At 36.5% G+C, this 23,005-nt stretch overlaps 2 protein-coding genes across 4 annotated transcripts in view; one reads left to right on the forward strand and one right to left on the reverse strand.

Annotated features, from left to right (window-relative positions):
• The window catches only part of NCAPG (non-SMC condensin I complex subunit G), a 47,595-nt gene extending 28,344 nt beyond the window's left edge, over positions 1-19,251 (reverse strand). Inside the window, exons 1-12 of one of the 3 annotated variants that reach the window (XM_030314139.2) lie at positions 18,957-19,251; positions 17,568-17,771; positions 16,864-17,092; positions 14,056-14,201; positions 13,723-13,807; positions 12,493-12,685; positions 11,655-11,804; positions 7,144-7,284; positions 6,059-6,182; positions 3,738-3,824; positions 3,240-3,419; positions 708-818 (exon numbers count right to left, since the gene is read on the reverse strand). In XM_030314139.2, the coding sequence (XP_030169999.1) occupies positions 708-818; positions 3,240-3,419; positions 3,738-3,824; positions 6,059-6,182; positions 7,144-7,284; positions 11,655-11,804; positions 12,493-12,685; positions 13,723-13,807; positions 14,056-14,201; positions 16,864-17,092; positions 17,568-17,771; positions 18,957-19,067 (1,761 nt within the window). In that variant the 5' untranslated portion in view covers positions 19,068-19,251. The remainder of the gene's footprint in view (positions 1-707; positions 819-3,239; positions 3,420-3,737; positions 3,825-6,058; positions 6,183-7,143; positions 7,285-11,654; positions 11,805-12,492; positions 12,686-13,722; positions 13,808-14,055; positions 14,202-16,863; positions 17,093-17,567; positions 17,772-18,956) is intronic. The other 2 variants (XM_030314140.1, XM_030314141.1) reach the window with 2 other exon arrangements.
• Positions 19,252-19,307: 56 nt separating this feature from the next.
• FAM184B (family with sequence similarity 184 member B) overlaps positions 19,308-23,005 on the forward strand; it is a 192,396-nt gene continuing 188,698 nt past the window's right edge. The window contains exon 1 of the mRNA XM_030314144.1: positions 19,308-19,500. The gene's annotated coding sequence lies outside the window, so the exon portion shown is untranslated. The remainder of the gene's footprint in view (positions 19,501-23,005) is intronic.

Consider the following 23,005-nt stretch of genomic DNA (forward strand, 5'->3'; position numbering starts at 1 on the left):
AGTCCACACTGAGATGTGCTATTAAGATTTAGTATGAAGAACAGAATGCAAAATGTCTTGACAGTTTAATATTGAGCAAATGATGCCATTAAAATACTTGGGGTATATTCGGTTAAGTATATTAAAATTATATTTCACCTATTTACTTTTAATTTTTAAATGTGGCTACTAGAAAATGTTAAGTTACATGCGGTCTGCATTATATTGCTATCAGACAATGTTGTTTTACTAGAGTCTTGCAGTATTTGTGTCCCTATAGTTAATAAAATCTCTGTGAAGAGTTACTTTAGTAAAACGTCTTTAAATATACAGGAAAAAAACCCCAAATTCCTTTCACAGGGCTCATAAAGTAAGTCTCAGAGTCTTTCTATATAGCAAGACTCCAGGACTTAAATATACCTAGTATGTTTCAGTATTTCCTGTTACTATTCAAAGAATGAAAATATTTTACATCTCCTCCTAGTATAACTTTTCAAACTTGTTAAAGGGATAAGTATAACTTATATACGAGGTCTTTTATATACATTATCTTAATTTAATCTTCACAATATGAAGTAGCCACTATATTAATTTTTTTATTTTACCATTTATATTTATCAGATGCTAAAGATGATTATCTTTTTATTCTTTTGAACCCCAAGGAACATATTACTTACAAACTAAGGAAGGAGTGGGCTAAAATAAAGCTTCAAAGGCCACCAACTTACCAACGATTCAATGATGCCATTCATGGTTGCACCTATACCTGTTGAAGTGGACATCTGCTTCAACAATTCATAGCACAAAATAAGACACTTCTGTAGTGTTTCAGCATCATTCTAAAATGAAACACAAAAAATTCTACATTAGTATAAATATCCTCTGCCCATCCTTTAAATATTAGCTTTTTCAGGGCTTTCTCTAAGGCATATTGTCTCTTTGGGCAATCTTATCCAATCATACAACTCCATTTACCATCCATCTCCTAAGTTTCAGATTCATACATACAATTGCTACATTTCCTCTTGTATGTTTCACAGGCTTCTCAAACTCACAATTTCCAAAAGAACTCATCATTACCCAAATCCTTTCTCTTCTTGTGCTATCTCCACAAATAACACTGCTATCCACCAAATGTCCAAACCAAAAAACCTAGGGTACATTCTGGATTCACTCTTCTCCCTGTTACTAATTCCTAAATACTCCTCAAATCCATCACTTCTTTCCACATTGTCTTCTTCTGGGCTGTATACATATCAAGGCTACATTACTATAACAGTCTTCAACTACTATGCCTGCCTAGACTTTTATCACTCTGTACTCTATTTTCTAACTAAGATATAAATCTTATCCTACCACTTAAAACCTTTAGTCATTCACCATGATCCCTGGCTAAAGCAGAAAATTTTAAATACTGCTTATATAAGACCTTAACAGGCCTGGCCCTTAATTTTTCCACAAGATTTATCTCTTACTTCTCTCCCCTCACTTCTCTAGTCATATGGACCTGAAGTTTTTAAACACAGCAGGTACTCTTTAAACTTCTAGACCCTCATATAAGCCATTCCATGGGCCTACAGGATTCCTTTAAAAACACATCAAGAAGAAACAATACAGTGCATTAAAAGCACAAATCTAAAGCCTGACTCGGCTGGGTTTGAATCCTGTCTCTACCATTTACTATCTGTGTAATTTTGGGCAAGTTACTTTTCCTATATAAAATGAAAATAGCACCAACCCCATAAGGTTATAGTGAGAATCAAATACTTGTGAAGTGCTTGAAGCAGTGACTACCACAGAAAAAGCATCCTGTAACTGTTAGCTTACATTATTATTTTTATTCCAATGTCAAGTGAAAACACTTCTTCCCCTGGGGAAGCCAACAACAAGAATAGATTTAAAACCCTTAAATAGGACAAATGAAGACACAAATAGTCAAAGCAAGTCAAGTTAAATAAATGATATTAATCACGATAGGCCATGTTTGTTCACAAGTTCCCAATTCAGACCTGCAGTTTGTATCATTTTTCAGTTTACATTTTTATTTTTCACTTTAAATCCATTCCTCAAATTAAGCACCCATAATGATCCATACTTTGTCAAACAAGATGCTAGCTATGAAAATAAAATTCAGGCATATTCAATGGGAAAGTGGAGTGTTGGAGCAGGGATGTCTATGACTAGAGAAATCAAGGATATGGTATAACTTACAAAATGCTCCTGAACAGTAAACTCTTTCCTATCCAGCATTCTCTTTGAGCATACTTCAACTGGCACTTCCCAAACTCAAAGTAAAATAATAAATGATGTTTACTACAAAAGGAAAAATTCTAAAAGATCTCCTGAATGAAAGTTAACATCAAATATTAGAGCAACTGATACCATTCTATCTTAAAGTGACAAGTTTATCAAATACAACTAAGTTAAAAAAAATGACTGCTGAAACTAAACTTTAAATGTTACTAGATAAAATGTTCAGTATTTCATTTAAAATAACAAAACTCCTTAGCTTTTTTTTTTTTTTTTTTTCAACGTTTATTTATTTTTTTTGGGACAGAGAGAGACAGAGCACGAACGGGGGAGGGGCAGAGAGAGAGGGAGACACAGAATCGGAAACAGGCTCCAGGCTCTGAGCCATCAGCCCAGAGCCTGATGCGGGGCTCGAACTCACGGACCGCGAGATTGTGACCTGGCTGAAGTCGGACGCTTAACCGACTGCGCCACCCAGGCGCCCCTCCTTAGCTTTTTCTAAGAACAAAAAGTTAACAAAAAGTTAAGCTTTAAAAACTATATGTACAATCGTATGGTTACCATAGAAATTCTTTTCCTAGCTCAGAAAGGTCATGAGTCTTCCATGAAGAGAGAGATGGATAGATGGATACATTTTCTTTTTCTAAAGCATTCAAAACACACACACACACACACACACACACACACACACACACACACACACACAACCAAACAGAAGAAAATACTAGAAGGTAAGTTTCCTTAGCAAGGAAGAAAAGACTGTAGGCTCCAGAGATGAGCATGACAAGGGAGCAAATAAAGTCCTAGTTATAATAATTAAAGCTAACTGAGGCCTTTTAAAGTCTAAAATAAAAAGGAACAAAAGGGAAAAACTATTTTCGCATTAATTCATGATACTGCTAAAAACCCCTCCAAAGTAAACATACACTGGCAGGAGTTAAGAAAGAAAATAAAGTGTAGCTGAGATGATTAATAACTGCTGACATTTAGTATGAAAAAGTTATCTATACCTTCTCTATGTGAACTTCTTTGATTTCAAGTTGCTCTGTCTCTTTCAATAGCTTTACTTTGGCATCTTCTAATGCTTTTATTTCTTCTTTTAATTCTGATGCTTGATTAAAATCCTGTAAGTTAATGCAATTTTCCAAAGCTTCTTTTGCCTCAATCAGTTTAACTTTTATTTCAGCCATCTAAGGAAAGATATAAATTGCTTTAACAAAAACCATTAATATAAAAATCTATAGCAAACTTAAGAGTATTATTTAAAATCACAACAACCCAAAAGTTCAGCCGAGTCCAGCATATACAAAAAAAGTTGTATTCTTCCTGAATCAGACAGGTAAATCTTTCAGACAGCATAAACTGGTAACATTTTAGATACTCTTACAATTTATAGTTAGTAATGTGACTTTGTGAGAACAATTTTGAAAATATGCAGCAAAAGGAAATAAAAGACTTATACAACTACATTATTCTCAAAACATTTCTTTAATTTAGAAGAAATTTACCCTGAGTTCTTTCTTTCTTACGTCAGCGGGATCATCAACACCAACGGTAACAATGGGCGCCCGAATCTCAGAGATAATTTCTGTAACCTGATAAATTATAATTCAGAGTACATGATTTAATATATGTTCTATATGATAAAATGACACCAAATTTGCTATACATAATTCCAAATAGTATCCACAATCTCCTAAAAAAATAGAGCAAAACACACAAGTAAAAATAGCACATATTCTACCTTCTAGACGATTTGGGGGAAAAAATGACCAAACAATATATCTAACTAAAAATTCCAAGATTATAAGAAGGTAAACAGGCACACAGATGTTGAAGATAAATACTCTCATGTAATACTCAAAAAAAAAACAAGAAAAATGAGTATAATATCTAATGTTAGGGACCAAAAACTAAAACTTTCTGCCTGTAATCCTCAATTCCCTCTTGCATAAATAATGACAGCATAACTAAAGACTTTTCCTCTCACAGCCACTGGGACATCAGAGTTGGCTGATTTAGGAAAAGGCTACATCCCCAATGAAGGTACTTAAGGAGATGTGGATAACCACTAACTGGGAATGCTGTATTGTAGAAAGGATTTATGTTTAAGTACGTATAAGGAAGGGTTGGAAAAAGACAACCTCCGAATTAACTTGCAACTCAGTACATGAATTTATGAAAAACACTGACAGAGCTGTCTTTTTTGACTATCTCGAGAAAATACTTGGCAATATTATAATAGATAACATTTATTTCTGTATTTACCAAGCACTTCATGAACATTATTTCATTGAACAAGAAAAGGTAGGTTTTATTGCTATTCTCATTCTGTACAAGAGTAAATTCAATAACCTGCTCAAAGTCACAAAGCCAGAAAGTACCAGAAGGGATTTGAACGTAGGTATGAATAACTTGAGCCAGCTCTCAAAACCCCTATGACTAAGGTACATGTGTCACCTCTTCCCTAACCTGCTCTATTTCAAACTGATTCAACAGAATGATGGACTAACAGAAGAAAGGAGAGAATTTTTAAAATGTGCGTGTGGGGCTCAGTCAGCTGGGCATCCAACTTTGGCTTAGGTTATCATCTCACAGTTCGTGAGTTTGAGCCCCGACATCAGGCTCACTGCTATTTGTGTGGAGCCTGCCTCGGATGCTCTGTCCCCCTCTCTCTACTTCTCACCTGCTCACACTCTCTCTCTCAAAAATAAATTTAAAAAACATGTAGGGGTGCCTGGGTGTGATTCAGTCGGTTAAGTGTCTGCCTCTTTCAGCTCAGGTCATGATCTCATAGGTTGTGAATTGAAACCTCACAGTGGGCTCCACACCGACCGTGCAGAGCCTGCTTGGGATTCTCTGCCTCCCTCTCTCTCTGCCCTGCCCCACTTGTTCTCTTTCTCAAATACATAAACTTTAAAAATAAATAAAAAGTGTGTGTGGGAGAAAGACTCAGTTTTTTTTTTTATTTGTAAATCTATTTTTAATTTTTAGAATCCATTTTACAGAGAAAATATATGAAGTATAGATACTAGAATTCTGTGTCTTCTTGGTGTACGTTTTTAATCCATTATATTTCCCCATTCTCCCGTCATTTTATTTTTTTATTTTTTTATTTTTTTTATGAAATTTATTGACAAATTGGTTTCCATACAACACCCAGTGCTCATCCCAAAAGGTGCCCTCCTCAATACCCATCACCCACCCTCCCCTCCCTCCCACCCCCCATCAACCCTCAGTTTGTTCTCAGTTTTTAACAGTCTCTTATGCTTTGGCTCTCTCCCACTCTAACCTCTTTTTTTTTTTTTTTCCTTCCCCTCCCCCATGGGTTCCTGTTAAGTTTCTCAGGATCCACATAAGAGTGAAACCATATGGTATCTGTCTTTCTCTGTATGGCTTATTTCACTTAGCATTACACTCTCCAGTTCCATCCACGTTGCTACAAAGGGCCATATTTCATTTTTTCTCATTGCCACGTAGTATTCCATTGTGTATATAAACCACAATTTCTTTATCCATTCATCAGTTGATGGACATTTAGGCTCTTTCCATAATTTGGCTATTGTTGAGAGTGCTGCTATGAACATTGGGGTACAAGTGCCCCTATGCATCAGTACTCCTGTATCCCTTGGATAAATTCCTAGCAGTGCTATTGCTGGGTCATAGGGTAGGAAAGACTCAGTTTTAAGAAGTTTAAAAACTTAGCAGAAAAGACTAAAACAAAAAGCAATTAAAGACAAAAAAGCAAAAACTACTGAAAACAAGACAATCCTAAATATCATTAGCCAAAACCTCTTAACCTTTATCAACAATGAAGATAATTACTTACAATTTGTGTTCTCTTATTATCATCTGTAACAATGCAGAGCAATCTCTCAACAAGAAAAGAAAGTAGGGATATTGGGGTTGTGGGCAGAGTAAGAATCTCCTGTAAAATAGCCAGTAGTCGTTTCCTGCATTCAAAAAGAAATATTTTAATTTAAACATGACCTTAGAAACACATTTTATCTGTAACATTTCACTTATCCTGCAGACTTAATTACATTTGTCTCAGTTCTTTTTTTATCACTATAAATACAAAAATGTGTACAGACTTTAGGTCAAAAATTCATGTCCTGCAAAAAAGTAATATTTATAAATGATCCTACAATCTTTCATAAATCAACATGATGAAATGACAAAATATCAGAAGTGAATCAAATCTTTAGATATATTACTAATCCTGCCTGTTATAAATATTTTTAAGCAAAACCTGCAATTTTATTTATTCTGAAAAAAATTGAATGAGGAACTTGTACTTTCCATATATATGAACAAAATGGATATGAGCTGTACAGGTCCACCTATATGCATATTTTTGCCCATAAATACAGTACAGTACAATTCCATATTGTATTTTCTCTTAAGATTTTAATTTTTTTCTCTAGCTTCCTTTATTATAAGAATATGGTATATAACATAGAAAACACATGTTAATCAACTGTTGATGTCGATTTTTATGTTTATGCTTATTGGTAAGGCTTTCAGTCAAGAGACTGTTAATAATTAGGTTTTTTATGAGTCAAAAGTTATACATGGATTTCTGACTCCATGGGGGGGATGAGGGATCAGTGCCCTTACCCCCTCCCTCTGTTACTCAAGAGTTAATCATATATACATATATGCATATATATGTATGGATATATGCATGTATACATACACATACATGTGTGTATTCACACATACACACAGAGAGGGAGGAAGAGAAACGGTGTATTTTCCTGTTATATGTTATATGTATAAGAGGAAAGAAAAGCTCTTTATTAGCACTTTAGAAAGGTAGTTTAAATACATTTAATCACACTATAACAGACCGTATTTCAATATAGCATATTAGAAGAGCAAATTAGGACTAGGGCTAGTATTTAGACATACCTTCCTCCTTCTTCACTTGTATCCAAAGACTTGATAATTAGAATCAATTGTTGACCTATAAACTCTTTTGACATCAAATTTCCAATATAGGAAAAATCACTTTTCTTATCATCTTTAACAACTGGAATACTCTGAATATAACTAAAACAAGTAGAATAAAATGTAAAATCTGTTAAAAAACATTAAACAGCTCCCCGTGAAGTCAGAAAGAATCTTTTTCAGTTCATTATTAGTCCAAATATATATGGATGCTTATAACACATTTTACTAATTCGGCTTCAAGAGTAAACTATGCTATTGTTACAAATTTTCACAAACTTATAGGCTTGCATCAAAAATATATTCCTTAAGTGCATGAAATATATTATGTTATATATTATATATAATAATGTTATACATATTATATTATATCATATTATATTGTATTATATGAAAATGTATTAATTAAAGATTCAAATTTCTTACGGGGAATTTTCAAAAAGCAATATTTATGTCTCTCAAGTTGGTAACATTATTTCAGTCACCAGTATTCTCAGTTATAAAGTTCTGCATCCCTTTAACAAAACACAATTTTTCATAAAGAGCACGTCTTCTCTCATCATCCCTAAGTGACCATTATTCTTTTGTTTAAAAAAATAGTAATAATCAATGCTAATTACATGAGTAATCCATGAATATAATGACCTTTTAAAAAATCAGAAAAATATAGATAGCTTCATGAATTTGTATTTTCCTTGCTTAAGGGCCCTACTAACATCTGTATTGTACTTATTTTAGTGTAGATACTCCTAAATAAGCACCATCAACTACCCTTTTATCCTTACTATCACTACCCAAATTAATGCTTACCCTCATCTAGATTATATTCAACAGCCTACCAGAAGGTTTCCCTATCTTGTGTGAACAAAAAAAGCTACTTAATGGCAGAATTAGGGGCACCTGGGTGGCTCAGTTGGTTGAGCATCTGACTTCAGCTCAGGTCATGATCTCATGGTTCATCAGTTCAAACCCCGAGCTGGGCTCTGTACTGACAGCCCAGAGCCTGGAGCCTGCTTTAAATTCTGTGTCTCCCTCTCTCTCTGCCCCTCCCCTGCTTGCATTCTCTCTCTCTCTCTCTCTCTCAAAAATAAATAAACATTAAAAAAAATTGTTTTAAGACAGATTTAAGAATTTAAGTTTAGACAATTAGGTACCTTTAGGTTGGAAAGTAATATGAAAAACAAGCCTGATGAAAAATGTCATTTTTAAAATGCCAACAAAAATCAGGGCACCTAGGTAGCTCAGTTGGTTAAGCATACAACTTTTTTTTTTTTTAATTTTTTTTCAATGTTTATTTATTTTTGAGAGACAGGTCGAGAGAGAGAGAGAGAGAGAGGAAGGAGGTGGAGCAGATAGAGAGGGAGACACAGAATCCGAAGCAGGCTCCAGGCTCCGAGCTTTCAGCACAGAGCCTGATGCAGGACTCGAACTCATGAACCGCGATATCATGACCTGAGCCTAAGTCAGACCCTTAACCAACTGAGCCACCCAGGCGCCCCAAGCATACAACTCTTGATTGTGGCTCAGATCATGATCTCACGGTTGTAAGATCCAGCCCCTCATTGAGCTCTGGGTAGAGCGTGGAGCCTGCTTGGGATTTTCTCTCTCTGCCCTTCCCCCACTCACATGCACACAGGCACGTACTCTTTCAAAATAAATTAATGAACTTAAAAAAAATTAAAAATTGGGGCACCTGTGGCGCCTGGGTTGCTCAGTCGGTTAAGCATCCGACTTCAGCTCAAGTCATGATCTCACAGTTCATGGGTTCGAGCCCGGCATTGGGTTCTGTGCTGACAGCTCACAGCCTGGAGCCTGTTTCAGATTCTGTGTCTCCCTCTCTCTCTGCCCCTCCCCTGTTCATGTTCTCTGTCTCAAAAATAAATACACAGTTAAAAAAAAAAAATTTTTTTTGTTTGTTTTTGTGGGGGCACCTGGGTGACTCAGTCAGTTAAATTGTTCAACTTCAGCTCAGGTCATGATTCACAGTTCACGAGTTCAGGCCCCACACCAGGCTCTGTGCTGACCGCTCAGAGTCTGGAGCCTGCTTCAGATTCTGTGTCTCCCTTTCTCTCTGCCCCTCCCCTGCTCATGCTCTCTCTCTCACTCTTCTCTCAAAAATAAACTAACAAAAAAAATCCCTGATTTCTTTATGTGAATACGTCAGTTAACAGGAAATTGTTTCATATCAGAATTATGAATCACTAACTCTTCCTGCTACAAAATGTCTGAAAATATATTCCTGAGATTATCAGGAAGCAATTTTCCATTTAATTTTGTTTCTGTACCTGAATAAACTAATCCTATCCAGTGATGTTCCTCCAAAAAGAAAACCATTCTATTTCTTAAAGTATTCTTTCAATAGTAATTAAACTACAATTTTTAAAGTTTTCCTCTTTACAAGTGAAAAAACGCAAGTTGATTAAAGTTACCTATTTCAAAATCCACAGATTAAGTGACAAAGGAAATATAAGAATCCCTGACTTCTTAGAGCCAAAAGAACCAAGCTCCTTACCTGTATTTCAGTAAGAATTAATCTGTGAAGCAATCCTTGAGGAGAGGCTCTCCCTGTTATTTAAGTATTTATTTCCTAATATTCTTTATCTTCTATAAGCATCTATTACTTTTATATCAAGTCATATTGTTAAGCATTGCATCAAACTCCTTAATTTTGGAAACACTGCAACATGGCCCAAACAGCATTATAATGAATACTCTAATTAAATATTAAAGCCTGAAACAACTACTATTGAAACAGTAGATGCACACATATTTTTTTATGATATTACTATGAACTGAGGCTATAAGTTTCCATATTGGGCTCACATTTAAGATATTTACCCTGGACTCAATATTTTGCACACAAATTAAAATGCATTTATAGTTTCGACTCCTGACTTATGTTGAATCATCATTAAGCAAAAGCAGAATACTATATTTATATTCCATACAAAGAGAATTCAGCCTTGTAATTCATGTTCTATGGAAGAAGCTTTTTAAAAAATGCATCAAAAGTATAAAGTTAAAAACTCTACACACCAAAACCTACCAAAATATACATAACCTTTGGTCCAGCAATTTTACTTCTGGGAATCAACTCCACAAAATCCCAAACATACATAACAATGTATGATTTAACAAAACTTTATCAGTGAAAACTGGAAATCATGTTAAATGTCCATTAACAGAGGAATAAATCAAATATTGCCTTCATACTATGAAATAGCATCTTGTTAAGAGTGTGATAAATTTATATGTACCAACGTATAATGATCTCAGATATAAGTAGTTGAGGAAAAATGTATAGTGTGATATCTTAAAAAAAAATCATGCATTTTCATATACGTGCATGTAAATGTAGAGAAAGAGATTTGAATGTATATACCCCAAATTGTTTACTCTAATATAAATGGAATTGAGGAATTAGAGGGTGATAGAAAAATTCCAGGGGTACCTGGGTGGCTCAGGCAGTTAAGTGACCGACTCTTTAGATCTCTGCTCAGGTCATGATCTCATGGTTGTGAGATTGAGCCATGTGACAGGCTACGCACTGAGCCTGGAGCCTGCTTGGGAGTCTCTCTCTCCCTCTCTCTGTCCATCCCACAAATGCTCTCACTCTCTCAAATGAAATAAACATTTAAAAGAAAAGAACTTCCACATTTTTCTTCTACATATTTCTATATTTGAATTTTGACAAGAATTGCATTCATGTTTTAATGGTATGATTTTAAAATAAAATTAAAAATCAGAATTAAAATAATGAAAAAGGTGTATTTTGAAAAAATTTTTTAAAAAACAAAAAGCCAAACAGTGACAGTCTTAATTAATACTAAAACTGGCCTCAAAGTTTCACCCTGTCAGTCAGAAAACTATGGCCCATGCACCAGATACAGCCTGCTGCTTATTCTTATACAGCGTGCAAGCTAAGAGTTTTACATTTTTAAATGAAAGCTTGTTTATATATGGATGTATACACACACATCTGAAAATACCTATGAAAATTATATGAAGTTCAAATTTTAGTGTCTATAAACGTTGATAAAAGTTTTGTCGGAGAACAGTTACAATCATTCATCACATACTCTTTGGCTGCTTTTGTAACACCACACCATAATTTTCATTATGACACAGTATGGCCTACAGACCTAAATATTTACTGTCTGACCCTTAGAAAAGGTTTGCCAACCAATTTCAAAAGTAACACATCATCACCTTTATGTAGAAATGTTCATATTCATACCCTAACAGCTTTAAGGAAATACCGTAAACATGTTGACTTTCTGCTCTTTCAGTATACTGTCCAGTACAGAGTATTCTTCAGAAAGACTCAATGTACATTCCTATTTATCCTTGCCTATCCAAAAAAAAATGGTTTTGAACTGATTCCCAATCCAGCTTGACTTTGACAGAGGGGTATAGAGGACTGAAACATACAGCACCAAAACTACAATACAAACAAAAGCAAAGAATTTTACCTCAGTAAATACTCTGCATATACTACAGGCTCTGGCAAAATCTGCTCCAAAACTTCTTCACCTTCATCTCCTTTCGATTTCACATATTCACAAAGGACACGCCAATACAAAGCGTTTTCAGGAGTTAATGTTTCCAATGGAATCAGTTTCCTTAATTTAAAAGGGAGAGAATAAGACAAAACATAAGCTTAATATCCAGGTAAAAGTTTGAACTGAGTAGGGGCACCCGGGTAGCTCAGTCAGTTAAGCGTCCATCTCTTGATTTTTGCTCAGGTCATGACCTCACAGTTCATGAGATCAACCCCCACATTGGGCTCTGCACTGACGGCAAGAAGCCTGCTTTGGATTCTCTCTCCCTTTCTCTCTGCCCATCTCCCATTCATACATGCTCTCTCTTGCTCTTTCAAAATAAATAAACTTAAAAAAGAATTTTGAACTGAGTATAAAAAATGGGAAAAGCAGGCTTGATTTATAACCAGCATCCTTTAATTGCAAAGTCATTAACTTATCACACATACACAAATAAAAACATTCAAAGCAAAAGAAAAAAAAAAAAGAATCAAACATACAATAGGGATGCATATTGTTGGACTTTCCATGGTAAGCTAATGCAAAAACCAAAGTAACAAAATGAGAAAAAAAAATGCAGCTAAAGTTGTCTGTGCAGATAAAGTAGTGAGTTCTTATACAAAAAGAATAAAAAAGACATCCACCACAGTAAAGAAAACACAAGTGGGGTAGATAAAAAGTACTGATACAATCTGAAGTAATCAGAAAAAGGGACTAATTTTAATTGCAGAAGTTCATCATTATCACATTTCAAATAATGAGTATATACCTGCCATCGTTATTTTTACAGATTTCTGCCAGCTCATTAAGAGGAGTCACTGAAAATAAGGCATTCAGAACAGAGACTGCCACTTCAGAAGAATTTTCCACATCTAACCGATGAAGCAACTCTAATATATTTCCTTCAGTGAAACGTAACCAGCCTTGGAGAAGATGCTTCTGCATTGCTTGTTTTACAGCATCTGTTAAGTCATTTGAAATATAAGTGAACAGAGGCTCCCTCTAGCTTCCATTTCCTATATTTTGTCTGTATTAATCACCTTTTATCATCAGATCAGTGTTGACATAAAATCAGTATTTATAATAAAAATAGAGACTAAGAGGAAGAACAAGGAAAAATACTGGAGAAGAAAATAAAAGTACAATAATATTGCAAAAGTCACTATGCTGTCCACTTCCAAGTAATAACAGAAAAGTTCAAATCAAATACCCAACTACTATCACAGCCTATAAAAATATCTGCATTCCTTCTCCCCTGGATTCACTGGACTTCAAGTGTTAGTCCTGACATTATGATAGCTATTATTTCACCCATTGCCTGACTTCATCTGTTACACGCTTGCTATTTGCAATAGTGAATCACATAAGCATATATCACTGAACAAAATTTATTCTTAGTTTTTAAGTCATCCTCTTAGTCATTAGTCTTCTGACAATGTTTTGAAACTCAAGTTTTCTTGCTACAGCAAAATTAAGCCATCTGAGCCTTCTCATGGGGACTAGAAATTTAAAATATATCATTCCTCATCATTCCCATAAGCAGATTCTCTAGTTTTAACAAAGACAAAAAGAATTTTAAAGAGGTAGGAAAATTATACTAGTCTGATAATTCCTAAATTCTGTTTCTACAGCACAGGACACCTTCCTATCAAGATATACACAAAGGGGATAGATGGCACATTTTTAGAAGATAGAGAGTTCAAAAAGATATCCTGCACTACATCTGATATAAATTAGCTATACATCCTTAAGATATAGTTTCTTCATCTTTACAGATGTGTTTTACAACACAGGAAAATTAAAACAAATTCTGCTCCTTTAATTACCACGATCTTTAACCTTATGAAATGTTTTCTACATGACATACCAAGCTAAATTTTGACAGACTGAGGCAATGGTAGGCTTACTTCACATAATTAAGGAAACATGTTTTCTAAACTTTGTAAGTCTACTAAACCAAAATCTTCTCAAGTTATGTATTTAAAGAAGTCGATCTTACCTGATCTGTCATTAAGACCTTGTTGAAGAAGCATGACTCTCTGAGCAATGGACATAGCTCTCATATGAACCTTTTCAGCTAAAACCTTAAAAAGATAAGGTGGTCATTAAACTCAACATAGTCTATATATTTCGTAACTAGTAATATCTCCTTCGTCTAAGAAAATAACCCATAATGTCTAAAACAAATCAATATCTGGAACACATTTAATGCAATAAGATTTTACCTAAATTACCTATACTCTCCATCCATAAATATCTCACTGAAGAAATCATTATATGCCAAATATTCTTCAAAAGCATTTTAAGAATGCAAGTTATTAGACTGACTTACTTGATAAGCCAGCTTTCTCACAGCCTCCTTCACATCCTTGGTGCGCCCTACAATTTTTGGTAAAGTTTTTGCTGATGGTGCAATACATGATAACACTGCCCGCCTAACTTCTGGATTTGAATCATTTTCAATCAAAGTAGCATATGCTAAAAAAAAGAGCAATACATTTTAGTACATTAAAGAAATATTTAACAAGTCATAAGATAGCCCACATTTTGATATTTAACAATATCCTTAAAATGATATTCATTTTTTTTAGTCTTACACATTTAATTTTACCTGAAGATTTTTTTTCTGCCAACTTCCCTAAAGAAAAAAAAAAAAAAACAGAATAAGAGAAGCACCTAGGTGGTTCAGTCAATTGAGCATCTGACTCTTGATTTTGGCTCAGGTCACGATCTCACAGCTGGTTAGTTGGAGCCGCACACTGCACTGGCAGGGCAGAGCCTGCTTGGGATTCTCTATCCTATTTCTCTGACCCTCCCTCTCTCTCCAAATAAACTTTTAAAAAGAATAGAATAAGAAATTTGTCAAAGGACTAGGCACATAGGCTAAAACTGAAAACAAAGAGCCCTAAAGATCATGGAAAAATTTATCATTAAGATTATGTCTTCGCCACTGTTCAAGATTTAGAAGAAAGTCTAGTATTGCAGGCAGTTTATTTTAAACTAATAATGCTTTTTAAAGGGCTAATTATTTTGATTTTTAATGAGTCCTAAAGAAGTTACTTCTGATTTTGCTCACTGAAACAAATCCATTTCCTGTATTTAAGTATTTATTCACCTCTACTTCTCAAATTTTCCCCATTTTTATTATTAAGTACATGTTGGCTACTAAACATATATCTTATACAATACTATGTGTACCATTTAACACCAAAAATATTAACTATCATTAGTTATCAAAATTGATTATAAAGCTAGTAAGAGGGACAAAGACAAAAGTGAAAAAGGTCCCATAATGTAGCCAGACCTATATAGAAAAGTGGAATATGACTATCTTTATGAGCCCAGAAGTAGGGAATAATTTCTTAAATGAAAGAAAATGCAAATCAAAAGAAAAAAAAGTGCAAATCATAATAAAGGCAGAGACCGAGTAATTTTGACATTAGGAATTTCTGTCCAACAAGACGTCCCAAAGAGAGTGAAACAAAGAGCCATCTAAAGTTGAAAGAGATCAACAATTCATATAAGCCAAAAATTTCTTTCCAAAATATATAAAGAATTCCAGTAAATCAGTAAGACAAACCAACAGAAAAAATGAGAACACATTGACATTATACAGAAGAAACGTAACTGTTAAATAAATGAAAAGATGCATAAAAAGGATATATATCATACACACAACTGGATTAAAAAAAATTATTAAATCTGACAATATCAAACACTGGAGAGAATATGGATCAACGAATGCTTTTATTCACTGTTACTGGGAATATTAATTGGTAAACTATTTTGTAGAACAACTGTACCTTATCTGATAAAGTTGAATGCACACATATCCCAACAAGTCCACACTAGGTATATACCTTAGAAACTCTTAAAAAAAATTTTTTTTTAACGTTTATTTATTTTTGAGACAGAGAGAGACAGAGCATGAACGGGGGAGGGTCAGATAGAGGGAGACACAGAATCTGAAACAGGCTCCAGGCTCTGAGCTGTCAGCACAGAGCCTGACGTGGGGCTCGAACTCACGGACCACGAGGTCATGACCTGAGCCGAAGTCGGCCGCTTAACTGACTGAGCCACCCAGGCGCCCCCCCCTAGAAACTCTTTAACCTGTGTACCAGAAGCCAGGTATAAGGAAGTTCATAGCAACAACATTACTTTTTCAGAGCAAAATAACTGGAAACTAGAAGGTCTACCAATATTAGAAATAATAAACCGTGTTACATTTATACAACACAATGCTATAAAACAGTAAATAAGGAGCACCTGGGTGGCTCAGTCAGTTAAGCATCTGACTTTGGGTCATGATCTCACGGTTCAGTTTGTTAGTTCGAACCCCACATCGGGGTTTCTGTTGTCAGCACAAAGCTCACTTGGGATCTTCTGTCTCTCTCTCACTCTCTGCTCCTGCCCCGTTTCCGCTATCTCTCTCTCAAAAATAAGCATTTAAAACAATTTAAAAAAACAAAACAGTAAATAAATATTATCAACATGGATGAATGTTACAATTATAATTGTTGAAAGCAGAAAAATATGATTCACATAGCATACAAAATGATAGGCAAAACTTTATTTAGAGATACACACAAATGGCTGTTTAAACACAAAGGCAAAAGAATAATTAACACAAAATTCAGGGTAATCATGAACTGTGAGGGCAAGTGATGTAATTGGGGTGGGATGTAAAACAGGCTTCAAAGGTACTGATGATTCTATTTTATTTTAATGTTTATTTATTTTTGAGAGAGAGAGAGAATGCGGCCAGGGGAGGGGCAGAGAGACACAGAATCCAAAAATAGGCTCCAGGCTCTGAGCTGTCAGTACAGAGCCCAACACGGGGTTCCAACTCATGAACCATGACATCGTGACCTGAGCCAAAGTCAGACACTTAACCGACTGAGCCACCCAGGTGCCTTGAGGCTCTATTTTTTTAAGCTGGGTGGTAGCTACTTGGGTATTTTTAAAAGTCATATATTTATACATATACATATAAAACCTATACTTTTCCATAGAGAGAAAGAGAGAGCCAGAGAGAGAATATATTCAAAAATAAAACAAAAAACAAAAAACAAAAAACCCTCTCTAATGAGAATTTAACAAAGTCAAGGAAACTGAAAAGGAATTAGGAGGCTACACATACCTTTAACCACTGGACACTCATCATCTTTGGGATCCTGAAGTCGTGAAAGAGCCAGAACTGCCTGTATCCTCACATTTGGAATTTTATCTTTCAATCTAATAAGCATGGCTTCATTAATTTTATCAAACAAATCATCATCAATCTGGGCATTTTCTGGCATACTTCCCAAGAGCTTGTTTATGAGCTGGCAGGCTCTAAATCTAACTGCATTGCTGTTTGCTTCATGAGACTGAAACGGAAACAAATCAAAATTTATTTACAATCACATACCATTTGAATTCTATAGGTTTAGAATACAAAAAGTTACCAAATCCATTACCTGCAGAGAAACAAGATTACCTTGATCCCTATGTATACTAAACATACATTACATCAAGTCCCACAATATACACAGCTCAAAGTAAGTATAAGCTCAACTACAAGAGCATACTTCTGTTGTAGGAATTCTTCTAAAATAGCTCATTTAAAACAAATGACATGAGAACTGGCTCACAGAGGTCATTAAAAATTTAATGCTGGAATTACTTTAAGTCCACTTTTTAATCCTAATGACAGTTCTAATATTTCCTACAAAAGGCAGACTCATTCAGACATTTTCTGTTACGAAATATTTCATTCTCTAAAACATAGAAACGTCCCATGGATGGCCCTTTTAATATTGCAAAATTTTCTACAATGCTTCCCCAAAGTTCTAGTTTTCACACCTTTAAAAGAAAGGTAAACAAATAATTTAAAATGCCACGATCTTCCTCTTCCTCATCATCTTCGGTATCTGATTGGTGAAATGAAGTAACAAACTTTGCTGCAAATTCTATTACTCTCTCCACGGCCGGCTCACGTTTATAGACCACCATAGCATACTTAAGGTAATGAACAAACTCCTCATGAAAAATGGTCTTATCATCCATCTGAAAGACAAAAAGAAACCCTTCACAAACTGCATTGATATAATCCCTTTTTCCCAAGAGTACCCTAAGACTGATGAAAGCACTACTCATAATTACTCACACTAAAATCATTATTTAGTAAACTCTCAGGTGAGTTTCCAAACTGTTGAAGGAAAAATATTTGCACAAATTTCTCTCCAGAGCAATTTACTTCTCCAAGGAAGAAAACAAACATGAATTTTGACAGTGAAAGGATCCCTTTCATTTTTTTTTTTTTAAATACCCTTGGGGGTGCCTGGGTGTCTCAGTCGGTTGAGTGACCGACTTCAACTCAGGTCACGATCTCGCGGTCTGTGAGTTCGAGCCCCGCATCGGGCTCTGTGCTGACAGCTCAGAGCCTGGAGCCTGCTTCTGATTCTATGTCTCCCTCTCTCTCTGCCCCTCCCCCGCTCATGCTCTCTCTCTGTCTCAGAAATAAACTTAAAAAAAATTTTTTTAATTAATTAAAAAAAAATACCCTTGAATCCTCAATATGCCTTGGTGCCAGTTTAGTTTAAAAAAAAAAAAAAAAAAGACCTTCCTGAAACAACCCAAAATCAACAGTGGCTTTCTTATTTTACCACAGTTAGCCTTCCTTTTCCACGGCAACTTCCTTTTAATATAACTTTCACATTCTATCTCACTCATATCCTTAAGCCCGATTATATTGACAATTTTTCTTGGACCTCAAGATAATTTCTTTTCCCAAAATTCAGTGTCCTATTCTCAGGGTACCACCTACAACAGTATTCACATAAATAGGGAGAGCCAGGTACTAAGGGTTAATTTGTTATTTGGTGATTCAACTCAATTTAACTGTGATTAATTTGACCGACGGTCGGCCTTCCCGAGGTGGGCGGTGACCTGAGGGACAACCACCCACGAACCACGTTCAGGATCTACTAAGCGGCCCAGCACTTGGCGCCGGGCCGCTTCGGTGATCGTAAACGTCGCTCTCCAAATTCACAAAGAATTAGCGGTCCGCGCCGGAGGCCGCAGGGAAGAGGGGCTGCGCGGACGACCTCGGGGAGGTCTCCAGACCTTTCCGAACTGGGTGCGGAAGGTTAAGAAGATTGGAATCCGGGGGGGCCACCCAGAGGAGACCCCTTTGGGAGGCTGGTCCCGGGAGCGCAGGGGGACGGCGGCCGAGGCTGGGGCCGCGCTTACCGTGCAGTAGGTGCGGCTCAGCGCCACCACGAGCTTCGCCTGGTTCTGGTGCGGCTGCTGCGCCAACTGAAAGGCCTCCTTAACCGACAGCAGCTTCTTCTCCGCCCCCATGGCGCCGTGACTTGGCTGGGACGAGCCTCGTCCGCGCAGGGGTACAGCGGGCCCCACCGACCGCAGGACAAAACTCCAAGGTCGCCTCAGGCTCCGGTCAGCCGGCAGCTAAGCACCCAGGGTGGGGTTACCGCCAGAGCGTTCAAAAAACTCCCGCGGGAGAAGCAAATACCGCGAGACTGCCGCGAGAGGGGGAAGAGATGCTCCACCTTCCTCAATTACGGCAGTTTGGACGCATGCGCTTAGAATCGTTGCAGCGGGTCTTCGAGAGGGAAGTGGCGTTTGTAAGAGGAGGGGGCGTTGGCCCGCCCGGAAGTGAAATCGGCAGCTCGCCGAACCGAGATGCGACTGCCGGGGCAGAGCTGGTGGTGCTAGGCCTAGCCGGGTCGTGCAGCTGGGCGTGGGGCGAGAAAGAAGAAAGGATCCTCCATGGGTGAGAACAGGGAATCTGCTGAGGGGAAGATTTCCTTCTCCGGCTAAAGGGGAGCAGGGGATCCCAGGTGTAAGGGTTCTTTTGGAGCTCTGTCGAGAAGGGCGTGCTGGAAGCTGAGCTGCGACCGGGCTTCCATTGAGAAAGCAGACGTTCTTGTTCAGCAGAGGGGGCGTTACGTGGTGCCCTGATAGAAGCGGGTCTCGGTCATTTTAACCCTTAGGTAGCTGGCGGAGGGTCTGCAAGAAGTACGCAGTTTGGGAAGAGCTGCGGAGAGAGGCACGATTTAATTTGGATCCAGCTTATTCCAGCTTTCGAGGCTTGGTTTACAAAGGTGCCTAACAGCGATGTATTCAACCAAGAACACAGGGGATGGTGTTTAGGGTAGTGGTAACGATAAATTTGCGGTGCCTTTGAGCAGGAACTGACTCTTTAAACTAAAAAAAAAAGGTGGGGGGCGCCTGGATGCCTCAGTCGGTTAAGCGTCTGACTTCAGCTCAGGTCATGATCTTCACAGTCTGTGGGATCGAGCTCCCCCCCCCCATCGGTCTGTGTGCTGACAGCTCAGAGCCTGGAGCCTGCTTCAAATTGTGTGTGTGTCTCTCTCTCTGCCCTTACCTCTCTCTCTCTCTCTCTCTCTCTCTCTCTCTCTCTCTCTCAAAAATAAATAAACATTAAAAAAAATTAATGGAAAAAAAGAGGGGGATTATATCAGACAAAAACAAACATCTCAGTACACACAGCCAGCTAAGATAAAGAAGATTACAAAGTCACCTGTATACCTTTTTCCTATTGAATTACATTCTCTCTACAGCATTAACGGCTTTTCTGAACTTTATATATTAAAGACATATGAATAAGTCTCTGAATAAATATACTGTATTATTTTTATGTTCTAACATTATATAATCATTTGCCAAAAAAAAAAAAATCCTTTGCACCTTGCTTTTTTTTTTTCAGTTAGTATTGTTTTTGAGGTTTATTCATATGAATACTTTCATAATGATAACTTATACCTTATGGACCCTTATGTGCCAGACACTGTTCTAAGCACTTTACTAAGTTCAGTCCTCACAAACAACCCCTATAAGGTAACTTCTAGCTCCTGTTAAGGTAAGGAAACCAAGGCACAGACAGGTTGCTGCAGTATTCTTTTGTATGAATATGTGATAATTCATTCATCCATTCTCTTTATATTATACATACAACACTATAAGTATTCAAATGCCAGTTAAAGTAATGAATATGGTAGTATTGGGTTGCCTATAATTTCAAAATTATCAAGAGGTCTATTATTGAAAAGGCAAGAAGGATGAGTGTTTTAGGTTAATCAGCTAGAGCAAAAGCAGAGGCCCATGAATTCATGGACACACTGCTAACATAATCTAACTATAGCTAAAAGTATAGAATGCCTGGAAAGCTGTGGAGAGAGAAACCCAGAAAGGGCATTAATTTTTTAGCCAGGTATAACCAAAATATCATTTCAACATGTAATCAACAGATTATTAATGGAATGATTTACATTCTCTTATTTCCCTACTAAGTCTTTGAAATTCAGTATTATTTTACATTAGCCACAGGAGTGCTCTGTAGACACATGGGGCCAGTGACTACAGTATTGGACCGTGTGGAACTATGCTCTTATTTGAGAACCACTGCATATACCATTTGTTTTTCATGTAAAATTGGTAAACTAAAAATTATAACAAGTATTTGGAGACATTTTTCTATTTTGTAGCCTTTAATTGCTCAATTTTCTTTATACTTTGGATGCTTGCTACCTTTATTACTCTAACTATGAGGTTTCTAACAGTATTATTTCCTCTACTGTATTTTACTTGGTAATCGACAAATGAGGGATGACTTCTATCATGTTGTCGGATACTGAAAGATGAGGCATCTGGCCACCAGAGGTCAGCCTAACTGTTTTGATTAGCTTTTTTTTTTTTTTTTTTTAGGATTAACATGTAACATGTTTTTGTTTAGTATTTTTAGAACATTATATCAGAAAAAGAGAAAAAGACACATTATGAAGTGAAGAAGCATCCTTTGTAATGGAAGAAAATATTTGCAAACTATATATCCCGTGAGAGGTTAAAATCCAACATATATAAGAAACGCCAACAACTCAATAGCAAAAAAACAACCCAATTAAATGAGCAAAGGACCTGAATAGACATTTTCCACAGAAGACATACAGCCAACAGGTATATGAAGAGATGCTCAACATCATTGATGGTCAGAGAAATGCAAATCAAAACCTCAATGAGATACCACCTCACAACTGTTAGAATGACTATTATCAAAAAATCAAAAGATAACAAGTGTTAGTTAGGATATGGAGAAAAGAGAACCCTTATACATGTTGGTGGGAATGTAAATTGATATGGCCATTATAGAAAACAGTCAAGATTCCTCAAAAAATTAAAACTAGAAATAACCTTGTGATCTAGCAATCCTGCTTCTGAGTATATATCTAAAGGAAATGAAGTCACTATCTCAAAGATATATCTGCAGTACTGTGTTTATTTCAGTGTTAGTCACAGTAGCCAAGATAGGGAAACAACGTTAGTGTCCATAATGGATTAATGGATAAAGATGTACTTTACATATAATGGAATACTCTTCAGTCTTAAAAAGGAAGGAAATCCTGGGGCACCTGGGTGGCTCAGTCGGTTGAGTGTCTGACTTTGGCTCAGGTCATGACCTCTCAGTCTGTGAGTTCGAGCCCCGCATCGGGCTCTGTGCTGACAGCTCAGAGCCTGAAGCCTGCTTCAGACTCTGTGTCTCCCTCTCTGTCTGCTTCTCTCCTCCTCACACTGTCTCTCTCTCAAAATAATAAATACATTTTTAAAAAAAAGGAAGGAAATCCTGCAGTTTGCTACACCATGGGTCAGCCTGGAGGATATTCTAAGTGAAATAAGTCAGACACAGAAAGGCAAATACTGTATAATCCTACTTATATGTGGAATCTAAAAAAGTTGAACTCATAGTAACAGAGTAGAATGGAAGTTATCGGTGGCTTGTGGGATGGAGGAGAATGGGGGATGTTGGACAGAATACAAAACCTTGAGTTATAAATTTTGGAGACCTAATGTATAGTATAGCGACTGTTAATGTATGTATACTTGAAATTTGCTGAGAGTAGATCTCAAGTGTAGATCTCAAGTGTTCTTTCAACACACAAGAAAATGGTAACTGTGGGCTACAGATGTTAATTAGCTTGTTTGTGGTAATCATTTCACGGTATATACATATATCAAAACATCACATTGTACATGGTAAATATATACAACTTGTCAATCATACCTCAATAAAGCTGGTAAAAAAAGATGCTGTGTTAAACATCATAGTATCACTGCTTAAAGCTTACTGTTTCTTGACTGGGAAAAATGAACAAGTAATAGCAACTATGGGAATTTCTTCCTATCCTTGGTAAACTTAGTTCAGTTGAAGAGGAAATAACAAAACTAAAGACTTTGTAAGGTAAGGCTATTTAGTTCTGAAA

Source organism: Lynx canadensis, chromosome B1 (assembly GCF_007474595.2).
Source record: "Lynx canadensis isolate LIC74 chromosome B1, mLynCan4.pri.v2, whole genome shotgun sequence".
NCBI lineage: Eukaryota > Metazoa > Chordata > Mammalia > Carnivora > Felidae > Lynx > Lynx canadensis.